General features: G+C 37.4%; 1 protein-coding gene across 7 annotated transcripts in view; it reads right to left on the bottom strand.

Moving 5' to 3' along the window:
- Positions 1-25,708, bottom strand: part of EXOC6B (exocyst complex component 6B) — a 542,713-nt gene that overhangs the window by 106,472 nt on the left and 410,533 nt on the right. Inside the window, exon 21 of one of the 7 annotated variants that reach the window (XM_053923769.2) lies at positions 3,430-6,185. The exons of the other annotated variants lie outside the window; for them this stretch is intronic. Within the exon in view, the coding sequence (XP_053779744.1) occupies positions 6,171-6,185 (15 nt within the window). The 3' untranslated portion in view covers positions 3,430-6,170. Of the gene's footprint in view, positions 1-3,429; positions 6,186-25,708 lie in introns of those variants that run through there. 7 annotated transcript variants of the gene reach the window in all.

Genomic DNA, 25,708 nt, shown 5'->3' with positions numbered 1-25,708 from the left:
ATCCCCTACATACTTAGATAAAGACAATTCATTCAACATTTATTGGTGGCCTCTTCTATGTATAGCACACATTTAAATGACAGATGACAGTAGAGCACGTAAATGAAGGTGATATGATCTATCGTGATTATTTGCCTATTTTGCCTGCTCCCAAAAGGTGTTCTAGGTGTCTCATGATGAAAGATATGTGTACAATGATGTTTTCCAAATGGGAATAGGAAAGACACAATCATAGCAATTCTCCAAGTATTTAGAGAATATGAATACGAAGGAGGAGAGAAGGGTGAAACATCTCAAAAGACTTAATAAATAGGTGTAATGGGATGAAATTAGGCAAAAGAAAATGCAGGCTAATCATCATGTTTCTCTGGTTCTCTCTGAGTTCCTACTTGTGAACTAAATTGCCCGAGGAGGCCGTTGTGCTGCCCTGTGAAGACTGTCCTTTTTGTATTATTTTACAGAGAATAAACCAGCAGAAAGAAGACAAGAGAGAAACAAAGTTCTTACAGGGATTTGCTATGTCTAAATTCATTCTCTATAGATTAACTGTGTTTTGAAAACGTGTTTCAAACTTTCAAAAGTTTTTAAAAAGGCAATTAAGTAGAAGTTGATTGCCTTCTCTGCCATTCTAACCTCTTCTTCTTCTTCAAGATGAAAGAATAATTTCACTGTTAATGAATATAAATCTGCATAATGTAGAAAGATGTTTAGGTGAGGATGGAATTTTACTTTAAGCATTGATTGGTGATTTACCTTCCTAAACTTAGTGTGGCTTTGGAGACCTTGCCACGCCGGTATATACGACTGCCTCAACCTTTCTAAGAGGTGTACAGTATCCCAAATACGAATGGTCCATACTTATAGCCATTCAACAGCCATTTAGACTTGTTCTAACTTCTCACTCTTACATGTCACACATAATGAATATTTTATGCTTACATCCTTGTGCACCTGTGAGAGCTAACATTACTAGGGATCAAATGGAAGATGTAACTTAAAATATTGATAGTTAACTCCAAAATGTCCTCAAACATGACGTATCAATTTAAAACCTAATTAGTAGCTTCAAATAGTATCAGTTTCTTCACTCCTTTTCCCAACACTAGTTATCATAAATTAAACTTTCTTTATTAATCTAAGAGTTAAAAAATGATGCCTCATTATTATTTTCATTTCAATAATAATGAGGGCAAGTATCTTTTCATTTGGTGGGGGACACTTTAAGTGTCTGTCGATATCCTTCGTGAGTTTTTCTACTGGGTTATTAACCTTTCGTTTATTGAGCCCTTATAGTTTTTGCTATATATTCTGGGTATTAATCATTGTTCCATTATGGAGACTGACAATACTCTCCCACACAGTGATTTAACTTTGTTTATGCTGTCTTCTATCATATTAAAACCTTAAATATCTTGTCAAACTTTTAATTATGACTTTAGATTTTATATTTTAGCTAGGAAGTTTTTTCCTACTCTGAGTATAAAAATACTTCCCTATTTTTCTGTTAATACTTTTTATGTTTAGGTCTTTGATACATTTGAGATTTATTTATAGGCATGGTATGAAACAAGGATATAATTTAAGCTTCTCCTCAAAGAGATAATGAATTGTCTCGGCACCATGTAGTAACATTTTTCTGACTGATCTGGAATTTCCCCTTTTGATGAATAAGTTCAATTCCCAAAGGTTTATTTTTTTCTATTGTGTTACTTCATTCTCACACCAAAATCATAATTTTAAAAATATTTTATTATTTTTTTATTTATTTCTTTTTAGTGGGGGGAGGGAGAAAGAGAGGGAGAGAAATATCGATGTGTGGTTGCCTCTCATGTGGCAACCAGGGGACATGGGGACCTGGCCCGCAACCCAGGCATGTGCCCTGACTGGGCAACCCTTTGGTTCACAGCCCACACTCAATCCACTGAGCTACACCAGCCAGGGCAAAAATCATAATTTTTAAATTTATAGCTTTATATGATGCTTCAACATCAAGTGAAACTATTCCCTAAACATATGAACAGTAGTGTAGTTGTTCGGAGCAGGGGCTGGAACACGATCACGTTAGAATCTCAGGTCCGTCACCCACTAGCTGGGGGATCTTGGGCAAGTTAACCTATTTGTACTTTCCTATCAGACATGATCTGAAAAATGGTGATACTATGCAGTTCCTACATTTTACCAGGAGGGTTAAATGAGTAAATACACGTAAAGCACTCATGCTCAGCATGTAGTAAGAATTCAAGTATAACTATTCAAAAATCTTCTGGTTTTTCTCACACATTAGATTTTGTAGATCAGGTTGAGAATCAGCCTATCAAGTTTCATTAAAATCAATTCCACAGGATCTTTGACTCCATTAATTCATTTCAAGAAGAAAATATTGACAAAATTATTGATAAAATTCCGAGGTCTTTCAATCTGGGAACATGGTATGTCTCTCTATTTATTCTTCTTTTATGTCCTTCAGCAAAATTTTATAATGTTTTCCCCCTATAGATGCTGTACATTTCAAATTAGGTTTCTTTTTGATTCTGTTTTACTAATTCTGTTCTGATTAAAATTGAGATTTGGGGGGGGGGGAAGCTATTTGTTTAGTATATTAACTTTTTGTCTGACTATTTTGCTGATCATCTTTTAATAGTATATTCTTTTTCAGTAAACTCACTTGAAATTTTTAGACATGACAATGATAGGATCTGTTAATAAGGGCAGCTTTTCCCTCCTTCCCCACAGTTTCTTACATTTAGTCAAAAACACTGAGAAGACGATATCGTCTCTCAATCTTCTGTTTGAGTGACAGCAGTCAGAGGATGGTAAGTACTTCGGTAGAACTTTTGCTCCATTTAAATACTGCATTGCTCAAACAAAACCAAAAAATAACAATGAGAAACATATATAAATCTTACTATATACTCTATGTTCTTCTAAATGTTTTAATATATTAACTTAATTCTCTCAACATCCCCATGAGAAATAAGTGAATTAACCTCCCCAAATAACATTTTCATAGAAAAGAGATTCTGACGGCTTTCCCTTTATGTACTATAACTTTGTTAGTTGTATCTATGCCCCCCCACCCAAGGTAAATTAAACAATTTGCCACTGTTCCTTTAACTCCAAAGTGTCTTCATTTCCAAGTAAGCAGGCCTAATGAGTTTGAGCTCTGGACTCTCACTGTTACTCAGTAAGAACGAAAACAAGGCCCATAAGAATCTACTCTGACTTCCACAGCTACATGGACCAAGAGGAGGTGGGGGCAAATCCTTAAAATCCTCACTGTTAAATAAATCTCTCAAGGTCATATAACCCAATTCTGACCTATTGCCAGGGAAGTCAGCTGTTAAAAAAAATCAGTTTGTATTTCTGTCTCTGTACTCTTGAAAAAATTTTAATTTAAAAAAGATTTTTAGCCCTGGCTGGTGTGCCTCAGTGGATTGAGTACGGGGCCTGTGAACCAAAGGGTCACCAGTTCAATTCCCAGTCAGGGCACATGCCTGGGTTGCAGGCCAGGTCCCCAGTAGGGGTGTGCGACAGGCAACCACACATTGATGTTCTTCTCCCCCTCTTTTTCCCTCTGCTCCCCTCTCTAAATATAAATAAATAAAATCTTTAAAAAAAAAGATTTTTTAACATATCCTTCCAGACCCTTTTTAGTGATAGCATAATGTACTGTGAACTATTTTGTCTTAACAATATATTGTGACCTATTTGTAAGTAAATATAGATTTGTGTTATCAAGTGCATCATTCTATGGTTTGAATATGCCATAAAAAAAAGCACAATAATTACTATGTACTAGGCATTGTTCTAAGTGCTCTATAAACATCAACTCACATAATCCTCATTATATCTGAGGTATATACCTTATCATACTATATGGCATGTAGGTACCATAATTAACCTAATCAGATTAAGCAAATCAATTTCTGATTAAATAATTTAATCCAAATTTTGATTAAATGAACCAAATTTTAAATTAATTAAAATTTTACTCAAATTGCTCCAAATTTTGTCATTATAAACAATACTGTGACAAATGTCTAGGTTTACACACATTTATGCAGCTGTGTGATTATTTCCTTCATCTAAATTAAACAGGTGCCTTTCAGTACATTGGCATTAGGGGCAAAATCAGGAAAGCACAAAGTGTGCCTGGGAAACCACAACTGGGAAAAAGGGAGAAAATAAACAGCTAGTGAGCATTTACTATTTACCCGACACTACACTAGATGCTTTGACATACACTGACATGTTCAATCCTCACATGAACTTTTTGCAGTAAGGTATAATAATGTCCTTTTTATAAATGAGGAAACTGAAACACAAAGAGATCAGTCATTTGAGAAGCCTACACAGCCAGTAAGTAATTGAGGTTCTGCAATTATCAGCTAAATTACGTCAAACAAGTTGCTTACTCTCTTTGGTCACATTTTAGTTCAATTCTAAAATGTGAATGAAAAGACTAATCTCATGGGGATATAAATGAAAGTGATATGTGTAAATTATAAACTAAGTACCAAGAATGACTGAACATTTTAAATGATTTTATAAAACACTAAGACCAATCTTTCTAAGAAAGTCACAATCCTAGAATAAAATAGTATTTATAGCTAAGCACTCTGCAAGATGTATGCTTTCACAAGTCTTCACTTGCTCCCATGTTAGGGAGAAGTATGTAAACTAGACCACACACAACAACAGGACTAATAATCGTAACGTGTCTGGGTGAGAGGGTACCTCAAGTCACCCACGCAACCTTCCGTTGTGTGAGGAAAGTGAACAAAAGCCCAATTTGCCCTTCCTCACTTTCCATTAAAAATTCTCACGAAAAATACAGTAAATGATGACAAGTTTCAACATTATTGGAAACTAAGAAACTTATCTGTCAGAATTCAGGAAGAATTCACAGTATTCAAAGCATGATAAGAGTATTATTTCAGGACAATGATACCCAATATAGGAGATCAGAATATGCCATCCCAAAAGATGCCACTTCGATTATTATTATTTATCATAAAGATTATTTTGAGCTAAAAATAAATGAGAAAAAGCAGACATGTAAAAGAGCTCTCTGCTCTCCTCCTTCCTGCCTGAAAGCAAGGCATAAATTTCCCTTTGGAAAGGTGACACAAATACAGGAGTACCTCGGAGATGTTCAGGTTCATTCCCGACCACCACAGTAAAGGAAATGCTGCAATAAAGCGAGTCACAGGAATTTTTTCATTTCCTAGTGCATATAAAAGTTAGATTTATACTATGCTGCAGTCTATTAAGTGTGCAATAGCATTATGTCCAATCTTAGTTAAAACGTATGTTATGCTAAAAAATGCTAACCACCATCTGAGCTTTTAGTGAGTCGTAATCTTTTTGCTGGGGAGGGTCTTGCCCGGGGGGTTGGTGGCTGCGGAAAGCTGGGGTGGCGGTGGCAATGTCCTAAAATAAGGCAACAGCAAAGCTCACCACGTTGACTGACTCTTCCTTTCACGAACAACTTCCCCGGAGCATGTGATGCTGTCTGTCAGCATTTCACCTACAGGCAGACTTGCAAAATTGGAGCCAGTCTTCTCAAACCCTGAGGGCTTTATCAACTATGATTATGTAATATTCTAGATCTTCCGTGGTCATTTCAACAAGCTTCACAGCATCTTCACCAGGAGCAGATTCCATCTCAAGAAATCACTTTCTTTGTTCATCCTTAAGAAGCAATTTCTCCTGTGTTAAATTTTCATCAGGAGATCGCAGCAGTTCAGTCACGTCTTCAGGTCCACTTCTAGTTCTATCCTCTTGCTATTTCACACCTGCAGTTACTTCCTCCAGTGAAATCAAAGTCATCCATGAGGGTTGGAATCAACTTGTTCCAAGATCCTGTTAATGTTGATATTTTGACCTCTTCCCATGAATCACGAATGTTATTAATGGCATCTACGATGGTGACCCCTTTCTAGAAGTTCGTCTTATATGAGTGTGGTTCATGGCTTGCCAAAACAATTACAATAGTAAGATCAAAGTCACTGATCATAGGTCACCATAACACACAAAATAAGAATTTAAAAAGTTGAAATACTGCAAGAATTACCAAAATGTATGTGCCACAGAGACATGAACTGAGCAGGTGCTGCTGGCAAAATGGTGCTGATAGACTTGCTTGATACAAGGTCTTCACTTTATTTTTAAAAATGCAGTATCTGTGAAGCACAGTAAAGCAAAGCACAATAAAATCAGGTATGCCTTCACGCATGTGTAAAGAAGATGCCCTCTCCCATACTTGGAAGACCTGAGATGGCACCGGATGAGTCTACAAAGCAAACCGTTCTGAACAACCCTTATCTACCACATATTTCCCAGTCACCTTCTCATAATTTACCACCGCTGGGAGCCTCGATCCCGTCCTCTTGTGTAGTCACTTCTCCACAATTGATCGCCCTTTGTTAAGGTGGTATATAAGCCCCAGAGTCTCACTGCTTCTTTGAATTCTCACTTTTTTTTGTCAAGTCCCCTTGTACGTAAAAACATTAAAATGTGCATGCCTTTTCTCTTGTATTCTGTCCGTTCAGTTTGTAGGCTTCACAAACAGAACCTAAGAGGATACAGCAAAAGTTTTTTCATCCTCACACGAGGAATAAAACATGGCTTGAGGTTGAATTAGTGAAGGAGTGAGGACTGGCCTCTCGGAGTAAGAAGGTGTCAACAGGAAGAAGATGAGCCTGGAATATCCACGGGAATTGTGTACTCTGTGGGTATTTAATTCCCCCATCCTCCCATTTTTTATTGCGAAAGGAGAATCACAGATAATCACATGGGCCTAGGAGATGCTTCCTTAGACATTAAGACTAAATACTACAAATCACATAACAGTGTCCATCAATCATCCCTCGAACTTCACACTGTAGTAACTTTCCTAACGGCATTAATGTAGATTAGTGCTTTTTAAACTATAATGCGTTTTTCAATCGCCTGAGTGTCTTGTTAAAATGAAGATTCTGATTCATTAAGGCCAGAATGGGTCATGAGAATTTTGCATTTCTAACAAGTTCTTGGATGAGAAATCATATATAGATGAATACTTGGATGCAAACCGTGCTTCGATTGATAATATGACAACCTACTCACTGATAAATAATAGGCCCGAATAGATCTTTATTGTCAAGAGTAAGTATACAATTTTAAAGAAAAGAAAAGAAACAGGAAAGGCATGAAAAAATTTTGTTATTTAAAAGAATATACATACAGTTTATATTAAAATATAGAAAAAAACTTCAGAAAAAAATTTACTGTTTTCAACGGATTTCAAAAAAAGGATAAATAATCTAAGAAAAAAGTTAAAAATAAAAATAAGAAACAAAAAAGAATGTTAGTTGTATAAAATTTTTAAATGAGGTATGTTGAGATAGTAAATAAAAAAAGTGCACAAAAATAAACACAAGATGAATAAAAGACTTAAGTATAAGTCATGACACCATAGAAGTCCGAGAGGAGAACATAGACAAGAAATTTCAGATACCCCACACAGCAATATATTCACCGACATGTCCCCTAGAACAAGGGACATACGGGAAAGAATAAACAAATGGGACTTTCGTTTATTAAATTAGAAAGCTTCTGCATGGCTAAAGAAACATCAGCAAAATGAAAAGGGAAACAATCATATGGGAAAATGTAAATGATACCTTGGACAAGGGTTTGGTCTCCAAAATATATAAAGAACTCACATGACTCCACACCAGGAGGACAAACAATCCAATTAATAATACATGGGCAAAGGACCTGAACAGACACTTCTCCAAGGAGGACATACAGAGGGTCCAGAGACATGGCTCAGCATCACTAGCCATCAGAGACATGCAAATTAAAACCACAATGAGAAACCACTTCACACAGGTCAGAATGGACAACATAAACAAATCAACAAACAACAAGTGCTGGCAAGGCTGTGGAGAAAAGGGAACCCTAGTACACTGTTGGTGGGAATGCAGACTGGTGCAGCCACTGTGGAAAAGACTATGGAATTTCCTCAGAAAACTAAAAACTGAGCTGCCTTTTGACCTAGCAATTCCATTGCTGGGATTATACCTTATAAATCCCAAAACACCAATTCAAAAGAACCTATGCACCCCAATGTTCATAGCAACACAATTTACAATAGCCAAGTGCTGGAAGCAGCCCAAGTGTCCATCAATAAATGGGTGGATTGAAAAACTGGTACATTTGGAATACTACACAGCAGAAAGAAGGAACTCCTACCCTTCGTGACAGAATGGATGGAACTGGAGAGTATTATGCTACATGAAATAAGACAGGCAGTGAAAGACAAATACCATATGACCTCACCTATAAGTGGAACCTAATCAACAAAACAAACAAGCGAGGAAAACAGAACCAGGGACATGGAAATAAAGAACAAACTGACAGTGACCGGAGGCGAGGGGGGAGGATATAACAGGAAAGAAGGGGAAGGGTCAAGTCAAGGAACATGTATAAAGGACCCATGGACAAGGACAACAGCAGGGAGGATTCAATGTGGGAAATGGGGGGGTGGGGAGGGGGGGTGGGGAGGGGGGTGGGGAGCCACAGAGGAAAATGGGGACAACTGGGATTGAACAATAAAAAATTATAAAATAAAAAAGTAAAAAAGAAGAAAAAATGTAAAACTAAAACTTTAATCTGCCTTATAAAGTGAAGTATAGAATCAATATTATAAATTAAAAACCCCAACAGATCTAGCCATTTGGTTTGAGATGCTTCCTCTGACAGCGGAGAGATGAAAAACGTAACAGTGAATATAGTTTCTGTGACATATCAATTATTCAAGTGTGTGAAGAAGAGCACAAAAAAGAAATTAATAAAATAGAAAATAATTTTGAGCGGTGGAAAGAACTAAGTATACAGGATAGAAAGATTCACCATATAATTAGGAAATAATGAAAGGAGAACAATATCAGAGAACATATTCTGAGGAATTTATTGAATTTCAATGATAAAGAAATAGGCTTACAAATACGTAGGCTAGCCACAGAGCCAAGTGTAAGAGGGAAAACAGATATGACCTAGTAATTTTATACTCTTCAGGTTGTCATTTCCATGTGACCCTCAAAGAAAGGTATTTTCAGGTACAGAAAGACTTACAAAATTTACTTCAAACTTCTCCTGAAAATATTACTCAAATATTTATCCAGCAAGGTAGTCTACCAGTTTACCAGGATATCATGTGTAGAAATATGTTGTCAAAGACTGGTAATGAACACAGTCAAACACCCAGTCTAAAAATCATTATAAATATGATTACAAAACAGGACACAAACGCCAAAGCTATTTCCTGGAAGGATCCCACCCCGAATTCAGGTTGGGTGTGTCCTCTGTATCCTGTGATACCCTTTCCCAGCATTTATCAAACTGTATTGTCAGGGCCTATTTCAACTTTCTAATTCTCCAACTAAGCTGTCGTCACTTCCCCTCCTCTCCTCCAGGCTTCTCTTACGTGTGTGTGTGTGTGTGTGTGTGTACTGTTATACATATAAATTCTTTAAAAATATATCTATATATATTTTATATACAGGGGTGGGAAAAAGTAGGTTTACAGCTGTTCATTTGGAAAATACAATAATTACTAAATAAATAATACAAGAATAAACTTTTGCATACTTAAAACTGTAATCCTACTTTTGCCCATCCCTGTATAAATTTTCTGTTTCTGTTATATAGATATATATTTATTTATGATATATATGTATAGCTGTATTATACATGTTGTATAGATATACATGTAGATATGTTATATATTTATATATGAATTTGTATATAGCTTATTTTCTCATACGTACATGGGAGAGGAAAGAGAATCAATAGATAATGTATCATAATGAAAGAGAAAATAAAATTTAAATATGGAAATTTAAATACTAGTACAAATAAAAATACAATACATACCTTCTGTTTACTAGAGAAAATAAGAAACAAAGAAAATACAATAAGCAAAATAGCACAGAGAAGCAAAATAGCAAGAAAACACAAAAACATAAAACCAGATGTCAAAAGTCAGTTATTTGTGTATTTCCCTTACACTAGGGAAAAGACAACAAGACATAATCACTGCCTCTCCCCCCAGGAAGTTTTCTTTGTGGTTCAGGTTCATAAGTGCGTATTGAGCAAGGGTGTGTCTCTGGGGTGGGGAAGGAATTCAGGGCAATAATTTTGGGGAAATGCGTATGATAAAATGTGTAGTGCAAACATCAGGTTTAGAAATCAAGAAACTGACCCTTTAGCTCCAAATTAAAAATACCCATATTAAAGTGAATACCCAAACAAAACGTCTGCCATGGTTTCTAGAACAGCGATGCCTCATTTGACGATGGGCCAGGAGTGCACCTCGTTCCCTGTCTACTGCTGCACTCCTTGAGCTCTACTCCTTGCACTCCTTGGAAGACTGCTGCTTCCAAGAGATGGAGAAGAGAGAGATTTAAATCAACCAGACTACAACAAACTAGGTAACATCTCATGTTCATGCAGTAAAATGAAACACACACACACACACCCCTACTGTTCCCTACTAACCATCTCTTTCTAATTACATAGATGGAGTGAGCTTTACGTAGCAGAGAGCCAACTTGAAGGTCAACCCTCTAACACTCCTTGGGAGATGACGAGGTTAGTCAGCTGTGCATTCAGTAGAGCTCTCAGTTTTTGTCATATCAGTTCTATTATTAACCTCCTTTACCCCAAATGGGAAGCTACTGTGTGGAAACCTGACAGCCTTGAAGTTGTCAGGGCGCCTAGACAAAAAAAGAACACCTTCAGTGAGACTGGGCTCCTTCTTTGGGTCAATATCAGAGATACAGAACACGGTTTCTTGAAAACATGAGACCCAGAGGCAGCTGGAAGAGGGAGTGGAAACAGATGTATACATTTCTATTCAATACATTTGAAATGAGCATGTATCTAAAGGATGAAGGAGTTTCTGAGAGCTATAGTAAATCAGAACAACTACAAGCTATAAACATTATTGGATATTTATCATATGACAAGTAGCATGCTAATCACTCTTCATGGATTAGCTTAATCATGACAACAAGCCTATTCGGTAGCTACTATAATTATCTGTATTTTACGAGTGAAGAAATTGAGGCACAGAAAGGTTGTAAACTTATCCAGGCTTTTACTGCTAAGTTTATGTAGTCGAATGCCAGGTTAGCCTTGACTCTGAGGTTAGTAAGGAAACCATTTCATGAGAATGCCTAAGACAATTAGGTTGAAAAATGTATAGGAGTGAGTGTGTGGTTGTGTATATGATGTTTTTTGTTCCTCTCCAAAGTTTGATTAATTAAATGCTTATTCAGCTGTCCCTTCTGAACCTGTGAAGAAAGGTAAGGCGTTTTGTCTTCATGGAAAGTTAATTAGTACATGTGCCCACTAAAATTTTGTAGTGCAATTATCCATCTCAGACTACAAAGTAGATTGCAATGATAAAATATAGACTGTGTTCAACATAAAGGATCGACAAGACACAGCACATAGTTCCACAAAGTTTTCCTCTAATGTATTTCACCAAACTCCCTGCTGTAGTAAGTAGCAAATTTCAATATATTATTATGCTCCAAAATTTTAGAAACCTAATATCTACTGGTTCTTCAGATTAAATTACATCAACATTTTGAACACTAGCTGATTAAAGATATCTCAAGAAGGCCAGTGAAATAAAAGGATTATAATTATAGGGCTCAGAACTTCTGTTCTTGTTTCTATAGCACATGACTGGCACCTCCTGGCTTGTTCTCCTATTCCAAAGTGGGAGCAAGAACCACGGTCCCAGCATCCCAAAAGTCCTGAACACATCGTCCCTCTTGGGGACAGCAGGCCTGGCTGAGGGAGAGAAGGAATGCTTCTCACCCTGAATAGGCTGGAAGCCCAAGGCATCACTCAAGATATATTCACATATATTGTCCATTTATACATATTTACAAAAAGGGGGTGAATAATTCATAGATCAGAATTAAACAGAAAAGGTATACTTTTATAATCTAATATCCTCATTTCACAGCTGATGAAACTGAGTCCCAGGGACATGAGTGACTTCACCTGAAATAACTCCCCAAACTCTGTGTTTCTTACATTCACCATTACAAAAACACATTCGAAAATAATTGTACCATTATGGAGATGCTATTTTCTGATCTTTCTTTTTAAATACTACTTCGTGGTACATTTTACATGTATTGTGCACCTGACATGCATTAACTTGGTCCACTAATTTGATTTAAATCACAATATTCATTAGGATTAACACACGACAGTTCAAACTCTTCTCACCTGTTAGATATTTGTACTGTTATTTTTCTTTATTAAAAATAGTGACAGTGCAGCTATAAGTACGTAGTGCTTCTCTTTCATTCCTCTGGATAATTTTAGAAAGCGTATTTTCAGGTCAAAAATAGTGATCAGTGTTATGAGCTTCATTGTATACTGCTAAACTCTTCTCCAGAAAAACTCTGGCAACTTACTCCATTACGTCTAAGGCTGCATCTCCAAACTGCCTTGTCTCCTGTCCTCGGCAGTTAGTTTCCATGCGCTCCCGTCCCTGCGATTCTGGGAACACCTGATTGCAGCCCTGAACACTCGTCGTGAACTTCGAAGTAATTCTGCTGCAGCGCAGCTCTATTTTATTTAAGGCATTTGCACCTGTGTTTATGAAGGAGCTTACTGTCCTGCCACTCTTTTAGGTGCTCAATGTATTTCAGGATTGGGACCATATCTAATTTATCTCCGATAATGAGCTAAGGAACCTTCTAGTTCCTTTTCCAAAGTCTGTCGTAGCCCTCCTTCAATACCTTCATCTTACAATCAGAATAACCTTTTAAAAACTCAAGTCTTATCACATTCCTTTCTTAAAATTTCTCACGGCTTCCCATTACTTCTACGATACAATTCGAAATCCTGGGTTGGTCGCTGTGGTGCTGGAACACCTGACCATGCAGGCCTCACCCCATCCGGCTTCAAATGCACTCCCCGTAGGACTGCCAGTCCCTCTCCCAGCTCACTTTTACTGAGCTATTCTTGAATGTCACTAACATCTACCGCTAGGTTAAAGCTCCCTTCCTATCCAGATCTTCTTAATCAAAATCACTTATTCAGTGTCTGATCTCTCTGGTAAGCTGTAGAAAACTCTGTAGGAGCCGCAGTAAGTAGGCACTCTTTACTCAGGAGTTTAGGAACTTGATACTCTGTGTTTTGCCTCCCTACTAGAGTATAAACCAAGGATAAGGAGCAGTTCTATTCCACCCAATGTTAGGCACAGTGCCTTGTACTCAACTAAAAGGTCAATGGATTTCTATCGCCATGTACTCTGGAGAAGCAATACAAGGAATAAACTTAAGTCTGTGTCTGGCAAATACTTCTGAACGTTTTAGCATACAGCATTGTACGTAAATGTTTATAGAATAGAATATAAACTAAAAGAGACAATCATCCAACACAAAGACAGCCATACTGATTTCTGGAGTCCATTGTTGAAAATTCATCAGAATTGCTGAGTTACAACAGCTGACTCATCTGAAAGCCACATGTAATTGAATAGGTAATGTATTAAAATCTCTTCAGAGACCTCGAAGAAGGAAAACTCAACAAAGACTGCACACCTAGATATTTTCTGCTTTTTCCATTTATTTTTTTAAGTCAAAATAATCCTAAGGCTCTAGGAAATGGCCTCGTGTCTACTGTACACGCCCAAGCAGAACCATCAACCCCAAACACTATCTCCTTTCTGCAACAGTGAGTCATCTCTTCAAACATCCAGATCCTCACATCTTGTGGCATCATTAACTTTCAAAACCAACTCTCGTTTAATGCAGATAAATTAAAGCCTAAACCAAGAGCCCTAAGAAAAGTGCAAGAGGAACATCTATGGAATAAATAAGTAATGAAATGGCTATAGAATGGGTAAAAAGGAACACATTAAACTAAAACAAAACAACCTTTCTGTTACTGAGAGGACATCTGTAAGACGAGAGTAACAGCAGTATCTAACTCACATAGATGTTGTAACGATTAAACAAGTTAATGTGCACTATTATTATCTTCTTTTTCTTATTTCCCACCAGGCAGCTGGAACTTAAGGCTTTCAGTAAATAAAAGCAATGGGCCAGAATTCTGGGCCAAGAAGAGACCTTTTAGTTTATTCACGACTGACCACAGTCTCCATATACCAGTGTGCACATTTCTAGGAAAGTTTCTGATATGCCAACATTGTTACTTTTCCCATTATAAAAGGCAAGCAATTCTTCATAATATCTAAAATTATTTTAGCTAAAATTTTTTAATCTACTCCTTTTATTTTTTATTAGCAGAAAAAGAAAGGTGTTTTCTATAATTTATGAGAAATCGAAGAATAACCTTACATTATGAACAAAAATGTTTGTGGCTAATCATTCTTCCCTCAAATTCAAACATTGAAATCAGAATGCCCAGGGTGATTGTGTTTGAAGTGGGGCCTTTGGGGAGTTAACAGGCCATGAGGGTGGAGCCCTCATGTTTGGGATCAGCGCCCTTCTATGGGAGACCCCAGAGAGCTCGCTCACCCCTTCTGCAATGTGAGGACACTGTGACAAATGACCATCTATGAACCAGCAAGTGGGCCTCACCAGACACCCAATCTGCTGGTGTCTTAATCTGGAACTCTGCAGCCTCCAGAATTGTAAGAAATAAATTTTTGTTGTTCAAGCTATCCAGCCCTAATGGATTAAGACTCCCTCTGACCAAGGGGTGTTGCTCTCTACAGCAACATAAGATTGTCCTGAGGTTTTCCTGCTTTCAATTTTCTCTATGTCTGTGATTGACCCTAAATGGCCACCTAACGATTTTTATAGGAGGAAGGAGAGACAGAAATAACAGGTAGGTGGGAAAGACAACAGGGAAGATGGAGAGAATGATTTGACTACTATGGGGGATTCATTTGGCTCCCACCATTTGGTGCCAAGTTAAAGGTAAATACTTCTAAATTCTTCTGAAACTTGGCCTTCGAGTGAATCTCTGGCTATATAACCCTCGCTGAAAGGTGATGTTATTGAAAATCAGTCTGAACACACATCCTTACTTTAACTTTAATAATGTCTGGTTCCTGCCTAGTTTACTCCCTAAATCAGACCTTTTAGACCTTCTAAATAAAACAACTGGACACTATACTATGCTAGCATCCAAGTTAAACCCCACCCCAGGGTACTGCCCTGCATGCTATAAACTCTGTACCCACCTTTACTGCAATCTCAAAGATTTTCAAAAATTCTTCCACTCCATTATCCAAGTTGTGTACACACATGTGCACAATCTCACACACATACACACACACAAATGAGTTGACTGCTGCTTAACATTCCTGGATTATCCAAAGAGAAACTTAATTTACCATTTAAACCATTTTAAAGTGTACAATTCAGTGCTATAAAGTGCATTTATAATGTTGTACAGCCACTACTACTATCTAGTTCTAGAACTTTGTCATCACCTTGAAGAAAAGCTCATATTCACTCAGGCAGTCGCTCCTCACTCCCTGTCTCTGACAACCACTAATCTTTCTGTCTCTACGAATTTGCCTGATTTGGATATTTCATATAAATGAAATCATAAGTGATGCGGCCTATTGTGCCTGACCTCTTTCACTTAGCATACAGTTTTCCAAGTTCACCCGTGTTGTACCGGGTATCAGTATTTCATTCTTTTTTGTGATTGGATAATATTCCATTATATGTATACACCACATTTTGTTTATCAATTCATCAGTGGGCAGTTGGGTTGTTTCCCCTTTTGCCTATGGTGAATATTGCTGCTATGACAATTCAGGTACCAGTTTTTTTTTGAACACCTGTTTTCCATTATTTTGGGTATGTATCCAGGAATGGAATTGCTGGGTCATATGGTAATTCTGTTTAACTGTCTGAGGAGCCATAAAACTATTTTCCATAGAGGCAGCACCATTTTACATTCTATGGACAATGTACTGGGGTTCTAATTTTTCTACATCCTCGCCAACATTTGTAACTTTCCATTTTATTGATTAGAGATATCTTAGTGAGTATGAAGTGGTATCTCATTGTGGTTTTAATTTGCATTTCCCTAATGACTAATGATGTTGAGTATTTTTTTTTAAATGTGCTTATTCGCCATTTGTATACCTTCTTTGGAAAGATGTCTATTTAAATCCTTTGCTCATTTTAAAACTGAGTTGTCTTTTTATTGCTGAGCCATAAATTCTTTGATATGCTCTGGATACTAGTCCCTTATCAGATACATGGTTTGCAAATATTATCTCCCATTGTATGGCTTGTTTTTCACTTTCTTGATAGTTTCTTTTGAAATAAAAAGTTTTAATTTTCATGAAGTACAATTTATCTATTTTTTTCTTTTGTTGCTTGTTCTTTTGATAGCTAAAATATGTTAATGTTGGCTTTAATTTTTATTTTATTAATCACTATCATTTATTGAATCACACTATCATATGTCAGGCATTTTACACGTGTTATTTCATCTCTCCCTTCCTTTTTCTCTCTCTCTCAGTTGGTATTATAGCCATTTTCTGGAGGGAAAAAAAAGGTGATTTTTTTCAGTCCTTCAATGATAGAAACAGGATTTGAATCCAGCTGTGTCTCATTGTGCAGACCACGTGCTTTCTTCTCTACAGCACTGCACTTCATTACTGCATGGCATAATGTAAAGTTTTTGACTTTGGCAATGGATGTTGCATTAGTTTTCTATTGCTTCCATAATAGATTACCACAAACTTAGTGGCTTAAGCAACACAAATCTATTATCTTACAGTTCTGTAAGTCAGAAGTACAATATGGGTCTCCCCTAGCTCAAATTAGAAAGTTGGCAAGGGTGCAGTCCTTTCCGCAGGCTCTAGGACAGGACTGGTTTCCTTGATCATTCAGGCTGTTGACAGAATTCAGTTCCTTGTGGTCACAGGACTAAGACCCCCATTTCTATGCTGGCTGTCTGCTGAGGGCCACTCCTAGCCTCTAGAGGCAGCCTGTTCTCTTTGGCTCATGGCCTCGCTTTCCATCTTTAAAACCAACAAGGTGGGTCAAATCCCTTTCACATTTTGAACCTCTCTTTTTCCTTCCATCTCATCCTTCCAGCCCATTCTTCTGCTTTCCTCTTTTGTTTTTAAGAACTCATGGAATTAAATTGGACCCATCTAAAGAATCCTGGATAATCTCCCTATCTCAAAGTCCTTGACATCACATTTTTAAAGTCTCTTTTTTCCTAAAGGTAGTATAATCACAGTTCCCAGGACATCTTTGGGGGACTGGGGCATTTTCACACATTCTCACACACACACACACGTATATATTTAATTTTTTTTCTCAGCTAGGTAGAATACAGAGAGTAAGAATAACAGGGAGCTGATAGAACAGAGGACTGACAGAACCCTTGAAGTATGACATTAAGAGATGGGTAGAGGAAAAGAAGCGCCCAAAGAGCCTGAGAAGGAGCAATCAGAAAGATAGATCCAAAGGGACACTGATCTTGAGGATTCTTGTGTAAGGTTTTGCCAGTCCATGACTTACTGATTTCCTCTTTCAACCTGGAAATAATTTTCTCAAGGATCTTTTGCCCAGTCTTTTACCTCCCTATCCAGTCATCTTTAATGGTGCTAATTCTTGGGCAATGATTACACAAATTTCAATTTTGCACATAATATCCTGAAATATCTCAGAACACTCAGCCAATGAACTGCTAAATTGGCTGAACATTCAGAGACCTCTTTTCCAGGAACATTTTGCTCCAGGCAATAAAACAATAGATCATTGCTAAAACTCCCTAAAGCAAGGTAGCTTTGGAAAGCTACAATACCTAAGTGGCAGGTTCCACTGCTGGCAAGCATAATCCTTACCCCAGGTTTTCAAAAGCAGAAACTAAGCAGGGAATTCAGTACTGGTGTCAGTACTATTTTCCCAACTGAGTCAAGTAAATTCTATGAGATATAGACATATGAATTGATAAAAGATTTGGGTGGGTCCTATGTTAAAAGCTGAGGGTCATCAGTGACAGGAAAGCTGAAAAACGTCCTATTAAGTAACTGCTATCATTTAAAACTGAACTATAAGAATTCCAAGCAAGGACATATAAGAATTTAGGGAAGAAGCCATCCAGAAAAAGGACAAGCCGAAAGCTACCAAGGATTATCCAAAAACACAGGAACATAAGACATCAAAGGTAACTTGAAGATGATCTAATCTAATCTTTTTATTTTAGTTTGGGGAAACCAAAATGCATGGGACTTTCCCAACGTGACCTAGCTGCTGGCAACACCACAGGTATCCTGACTCCCCTTCAATGCTCTACGTCCTGGGGTGGTCCCCAGGAGGTAGCTCTACTCTTAGCTGCTAAATGGATTCTAGTCTCTCAGCCAGTTGACTCTGGTGTCTCCATTAGGAGGACAAACATGTGAGTGAAACAATCCCACTCTTTTCCACTGTAAGCAACTGTAGCCTCAACTCTACTCGAAACTCAGGTCTATGATCTCTGAGCCTAAAGAACGTCTTTTCAAAAGTAACAGGAAATAACTTATGAAAAGCCATGAGCTATAGTCCTCTCCCAGAGGGTAGCATGCCTAGAAGACCATATGCCAGTATATAATTCAAGACTCAATAGCTCTACATAAGATATTTTAGGAGTGTGTGTGTATATATATAAAATTAGCATTGGATTCTGGGGAAAGAAAATGGGAAAGAGAAAGTAGGAAAAAAGGTTAATGGTTTTACCTCTGCCACATCTGACTTTTTGCCAAGATTTCTTTTAGTTCTATTGCCTCATAAAAAGCAGGAGCCACAATAAAGAAATCTCTGAAACCTATGATCCCAAGCACATTACAGGATACAACTAACACGAAACCACAGCTATTTTATTCTGTTCCAGACTGGGAAATTAAAAAAAAAAAAATCCACATTTCAAGGAGTCAGTTAGCCTATCTAGGCCACCCAACCCTAGCATTTATGCAATTAGGCTTCGCCAGTCACAGACTAACAATTAAATCCTGTGATCCCTGTCCAGGCAATTTGCTACTTAAGGATAGTGAGCTGTTGCCAGTCTCCCTCTGCAAAAGCAGTGGGAGATTTCAGCAAGCTAAAGCCTCCACAGATGAGCCTCCGTTCCCTGGTTTCTGTGGGCCTGAAGGTCTCCAGGACACTGACAACCATGTTAAGAAAGGGGACGAGGGAGAAGGACATAAAGAAAGCAACAGAAGGTTCCTAATTAGCCCTGGATATCTTATTTCAGATTTCTGTGTCGCTCTTCAGGATGATCTACTAAATTTATAGATTCTAAATTTAGTTTACTTAGTTAAAAAAATTTTTTTTAATTAGCCAAAACATTGTACTCGGGCTATCACAACTGCAGGGAGAGTTTTTCCTGCCTCTCCCTCCCTGGCATATGGACACTCATTATCGCAGGTCGTCACATTCACCTGGTACCTGCTGACTTCCCAAACTCTCCATGTCTACCTCATCATACTTCACTGTACTCCAAAGGAGGTTACTCTGTCCCTAAACAACATTGTAAGTCTTCTGTAAAAGTCAGAACACACTTTTGCAGTCAGGGGTCAATTTTCCATTTACCTCACCACTGTTCCCCAGCATGTTCTCTCAAGTTGCTCTATTTTCAAGAGACGTCTGCATTTCCTGATAAGCTGGGTTGCCTTAAGTCTCATTGCCACCTTACAATCAGAGACTTTGACAGACGCCCTGATTGCCTCTCCACACTTAATACCATCATCATCATCATCATCCCGGGTGATATGTTATTAGGACATTTATCAGCAAGGACTTATCAATTTGTATTGTGAAGTAAAAAAATGCACAAACAAGAACATTTTTTAGGGAATATCCTTTCTCTACTTCATTGAAAGGTAAAGAGTTTATATCCAATATGTATAACACATTTTTAAGCCATTGACCAAAAACATTCTGAAATCCCTACTTTTAATGGTGCATCAGGTTGTTTTGTAGAATAAATAATGTCTAAAAGGCTATTAATCTCTTGGGTCTTAAAACTAAGGCAAATGTGCAGAGATCATTCTTTTTCCACCAACAAATACGTACTGAAGGCCTACCACGTGCTAGGAATTACTCTAAGCCCTAAGAATAAAGTTGTTCACAACATAATCCCCACCTACCCTCTTGTAAGTCATTTTCTAGTGTGGGAAAACAAATTAAAAGATATGCACAATATATAATATACTAGCAGATGATAAATTCTACACACAAAAAAGAGCAGGGAATAAGACAGAGAGTTTTGCTTTAGTTTTGGTTTGGTGGTAGGATGGTAGAGGCAGCAAGAGAGGGAATTTTGATCTTAAATAAGAAAGGCCTCAATGAGAAGGTGAACTTTAAATGACCTGAATAAAAACCTGAGGAAGATGAAAGAGCAAGCAATACAAGTATATCTGGAAAAGAATCTTGTAGGAAGAGTCGATATCAAGTGCAAAGGCCATGAAGAAATAAAAGATGAAATGAAGAGATAAAAGTATGCCACATGTTTGAAAAATAATAATAAGGCTATCCGAGCAAGAGCAGAGTGAGGGGGGAAGCAGCAGGAGAGTTAAGGAACACGTGTGTCTGTGAAGATTCTATAGGATCTGGTAGCTCATTAAAAAGATTGGCTTTTACTTAGAGTGAAATGGGAAGGCACTGTGAGGTTTGGACAGAAGAGAGACATGCCCTGACTTCTGTCTGAACTGCTTCCCATTGGCTGCCACAGTGGAGGAGGGTCTGTAGAGGGGCAAAGTCACCATCATGGAGACCAATCAAGAAGCTAGTGCAAGAATACAATCAAAAATAATTATTGCTTGAATCAGGAGAAGAGAAATGACAGTTATAAATGGTTAGCTTCTGAATATATTTTGAAGGGAGAAAAAACCACTAAACTGGCAGACTAGATGTGGGATGTGACAGAAAAGAAGGAGTCAAGGCTGACCGCACGGTTCCCATTTCTAGAAGACAGACCAGAACCACACTGACTGCAGACCAGCGGGACGGGACTGCAGAAGTTTGTGTGGGGGAGGCAGAGAAATCAGGAATGTAGTTTAGAACACTTTAAGGTATAACATAACATTTTATTATATACGTGATGAAGACGTATATTTCTGGCATGGAGAATAAGGTCATATTACATTTTCAAGACATTAATCACTTTTATAAAAAATTCTCATTGCCTCAGCAGGAAGTATTTGTAAACTACTTTAGAAGTCAATCATAGAAAGACGTTAACATCTTGAATTGGTGCCAGAGTTTGGATTGACATTCTGGCCTAATTTTTGAGCTCAGTTAGTGGGCTCCATACATGTCAGAGGAATGGGACAAGGATGGAATTCTGCACGAACTCCAAGGGTATATTTGCATTGAGAAAAATGACCCTTGTTTGGGAGCAGAAACAGAAAAGAAATACCTGACACATGAATCCAGAGGTTGTGAACCAAGTGTTTCATCTAAGAAGTCATCTCCTGCTGAAGCAGTAAGAATAATTCATCAGGTGAGGGGCTATTTTCTTCTCCAGCAGGACCCATCTATAGATTCATGGTGCTCCTCCTAGGTAGCCATCCCTCAAGAAGGGAAAGGTCTCAGGTGCTAGGTCCTAGGGACCACTAGCTAAGTTCCCTTTCCCCATATATGGCCCTGTCTTCCCCAGGGCTTTGATCTCTGCACCTCATTTAATGAGATTAAAGCAAAATGAAAATTAAGGGCTTGGAGTAGGAGGAAAATGATGGATAATATTTATTTAAAGGAGTATGAGTAAAAATATTATCCAGAAATGCAATCTAATTCCATTTACTTCTGAAAGGCCACAAAACAATATTAAGTCAATGCATTCAGCAAACAGTTACAAAAGCATAATGTCTAATAGGAACTATGTTACCCGCTGGGGGAGGAGGAATTTGAGGATAAATAAAACAGGGTTCTTGCCCTTGGTGAACTCCGAATCTAATGGAGAATGCAGATGATTAAACAAGTAATTACAAGAGAATTAGTAATGAAGGGACATACAAAATGTCAGGGACCCAAAGGGGGAACAATTAAATCTGCCTGAGGAGGTTGGGAAGGATTTATAAAGGAGATGACATTTGAGCCAAGCTGCGAAGGAAGAAAAGGAGTTTGTCACTCTACCCAGAGAGAGCACTTTGTGCTAGGCAGAGGATGCCTAAAGTGTACCCAGTTCTGTGATTAGGGATGTGAAGAGTGGGCCTGGGTACAGTTAACGTTGGGAAGAGTGACAGGAAAAGGAGACTAGAAAGATAAGTTGGGACTAGACTTGCTTGGCTAGGAGTTTGTCCTTGTTCAATGGGCAATGGAGAGCTCTTTGGCTTTTTAAGCAGACAAATGACATGATCATAATTGTGTTTTAAATAAATAGTAGGTGGCAGAATAGAAAAAAAGATCCTCAATGGTAACAAGCACAAAGCAGATCAAGAGAAGGACAGAGTTCCATACTTAACAGAAGGAAGCACGAACATATCCACTTCCAGTCCCCTTCCCTGTCCCCCGAACCTACCATTGCTTCCCACCCACTGACAAAATTAGCTGTCTCCTTTCATCCTCATTTCATCAAGTGGGCTGCGAAAGAAAAGATGCCACAGAAAGATAGATGATTGGTATCCCAGAGAAAACACATGGAAAACCACTTTTTCCCTTTTAATGATTTCTATCAGAGGTGATAAAGGAAGGAAAGAAAATAAGAGCATCATAGGGAACTCTAACTGCACTTGGATTTAGAACAGAGAAGCACGTACGAACATGCGTTGCACATGTGCACCCCCCAGTACTGTATTCACAAATGACAGGCAGTATACACTCTAAAAAGAATAATTACATCTCCTCTTACCTCATAACATACATTCACTTTCAATGATGTTGCCAGTTTACCATTGCCTATGGTAGTTTTTAATACAGCCTTGGTGTACCAGTAGCTTCTGAGAAGCACTTTCTCCCCATTATTTCTCCAAGTCTTTTGCGGGCCCAAGTCACTGAATACTATAAAACTACACCAGTCATAGCTTATAAGGAGGTCATACCATCACTAAAGAGAATCTGTTGTTTGCTTTATCTGGCCCAAAGTATCAGAGCTCTGGGAAGAAATTGGAAGGCCTCCCTCTGACTGATATTTTGCTGAGAGGAACATTTCAATCTTCACACAAGTCTGTAGAACATATTTTTTAGCATAATCTAGACAATAGAGAAGTTATACCTTAACTTTGCCAGCCGACAGCATGCTAATTTGCTCTTTTCTGCAGTAACACTGGAGCCAAACAATGGTTTGAATGTTTTTTATTATTAGCATAGAAGTAAATTTCCCCAATTGATCACGATTTTCGGAGACATCATGAATAGTGACTCTCAAATGTTCTTGTCATGAAATGCTTTTATAAAATGAAATAACTAAAATAAAATTAAGAGACAAAATTAGCTCCTACTGACCTATTAACCCAAAGGGCAAAAATCATCACTTCTAATGGCACAGCCAAATCTCCCTCCTTCAAACTCACGCAATGCTTTGCATATTACTTGCTTTAGCACTTAATTATATGCTGCTTTTTACTAGTAGTTAACTTTTTTGAACTATCAGTCTTGCCTTTCTTAATAAATTTTTAAAAACTAAAGTTAAATTAGAGATGCCTATCTTTACTGATGTTCATGGGCCACTAAATTTTTTTTTATGTGTAGCGCAAAAAAAGTGGAATAAAAAAGTAAGGGTACCCTCGTTCCCATCAAATTAACCAAAAACTCTTAAGATTTATAGTTTGTAGACTCGTTGTCTGGGAGGCTGCCGTGGGACTAATGCAGGAACATCCTGCTCCGCGTGCCCTGTAACTTGGCACAACCCTTCAGTATCGTTATGGGAACCAGCAATAGATTTAAAGGCCATAAAATGTTTCTATAATTATTGCACAAGGAAATTACCTTAAGAAGCAATTTAGATTTTAAAAATGGCTTTAGATATGAATATATATATTAACATTTGAATATAAAACCAAAACATTAGAAATAACTTACAGATTCAAAAATAATAATGGCTAATTAAATGATGGGATATAAAACTGCTGTGCCATTTACAATAGAAACTCAAAGAAAATTAAGAATTAATGGAAAATTCCTCAACTGATGAAAGTCATAAAAAACGTATAGCTATCATGATTTAATAATGAAAAACTGAATACTTCCCGTTAAGATCAGGAGCAAGGCATGGATATCTCTCTTAGCACTTCCACTCAGCATTGTACTGGAGATCCTGGGGCAAGAAGCAAAAGGCATCTAGATTGCAAAGGAAGAAGTAAAACTGCCTTTATTCGTAGATGCCATACTTGGGTACTCCCAAAATGCCTAAGAGTGTATAAAACACTACTCTATCTACTAAGTGAATTCAGAAAGTTCGAGACACAAGGTCAACATACAAAACCCAACTGTGTTTCTACACACTGACAATGAATAATTAAAAATTGACATTAAAAGAACAATACCATTTACAATAAACATGAATTACTTTGGAATAAATTGAACAAAATACGTGCAAGATTTGTTGAAAACTATAAAGCACTGGTGAGAGAACCTAAGATACAATTAATGGAGAGAGAGAGAGAGAGAGAGAGAGAGAGACAGTGGACATGGATCAGAAGACTCAATATTGTCAAAATGTCAATTCGCCCCATATTGACCTATGAATTTAACAAAATCCTAGTCAAAATTCCAACAAGCTACTTTGTACGCATTGACAAGCGGACTCTAAAATATATATGTAAAGGACCTAGAATGAACAAAACAATTTAGAAAAAGAAAAAACATAAAATTCATACCTACTATCTGATTTCAATTCTTGATATAAAAGATCAAGACACAGCAAAAGGATAGATACACAAATAAGTGGAACAGACTACAGAGAATCAAGAAACAAAAGCATACATATAGGTCAACTGATTCTTGATACAGGTGTCAAAGCAAGTCAATGGAGAAAGCATAGTCTTTTTAACATATGTTGCTGGAGCAATCGCACATTCTATATGCAAGTACAAACCTTAATCGTATCTTATATCATATGGAAAAACTAACTCAAAATGTATCAGTAGAAACCTAAATGTAAAACTAACACTATAAAACTCCCAGGATAAAACATACAAGATAATTTTTGTGACTCAGGGTTAGGCAAAAATTTCTTAAGATAGGACAGAAAGAGCATGATCCATAAAAAGTGATGTCATTATGAAATGTTATTATAATAAAAACCCCAGGCTTTTTGAAAGATACTGTTAAGAAAATTAAAAGCCAGAGACTTAAGAGAAAAAAGTTACTAAACACATAACTCTTAATGGACTGTTAACCAGAATAAATAAAAATCTATTATGACTCAATAATAAGAATTACTATGAAAACTGGACAAAAGATTTGAATAAACCCTTCACAAAAGAAGACATACAGATGCCCAATAAGAACACAAAATAACTTTTAGCGTCCAGAGTCACGACAGGAATGCAAATTAAAACCACCACAAGACACTACTAAATACCTATTAGAATGGTGCAAATTTTACAAAACCGACAACATCAAATATATGAGAGCAGATACAACCCTCATATATGGTGGTGGGCATGAAAAGTGGAAAGGCCACTTTGGAAAAACAGTTTCATAGTTTCTTATAAAGTTATGTGCACTTAATATGTGACTCAGTGATCCCACTCCTAAGT

The sequence above is a fragment of the Desmodus rotundus genome, chromosome 5, assembly GCF_022682495.2.
Source record: "Desmodus rotundus isolate HL8 chromosome 5, HLdesRot8A.1, whole genome shotgun sequence".
NCBI classification, from domain to species: domain Eukaryota; kingdom Metazoa; phylum Chordata; class Mammalia; order Chiroptera; family Phyllostomidae; genus Desmodus; species Desmodus rotundus.
The sequence above is the reverse complement of the archived record's forward strand: the minus strand, read 5'-3'. Positions and strand labels throughout refer to the sequence as shown.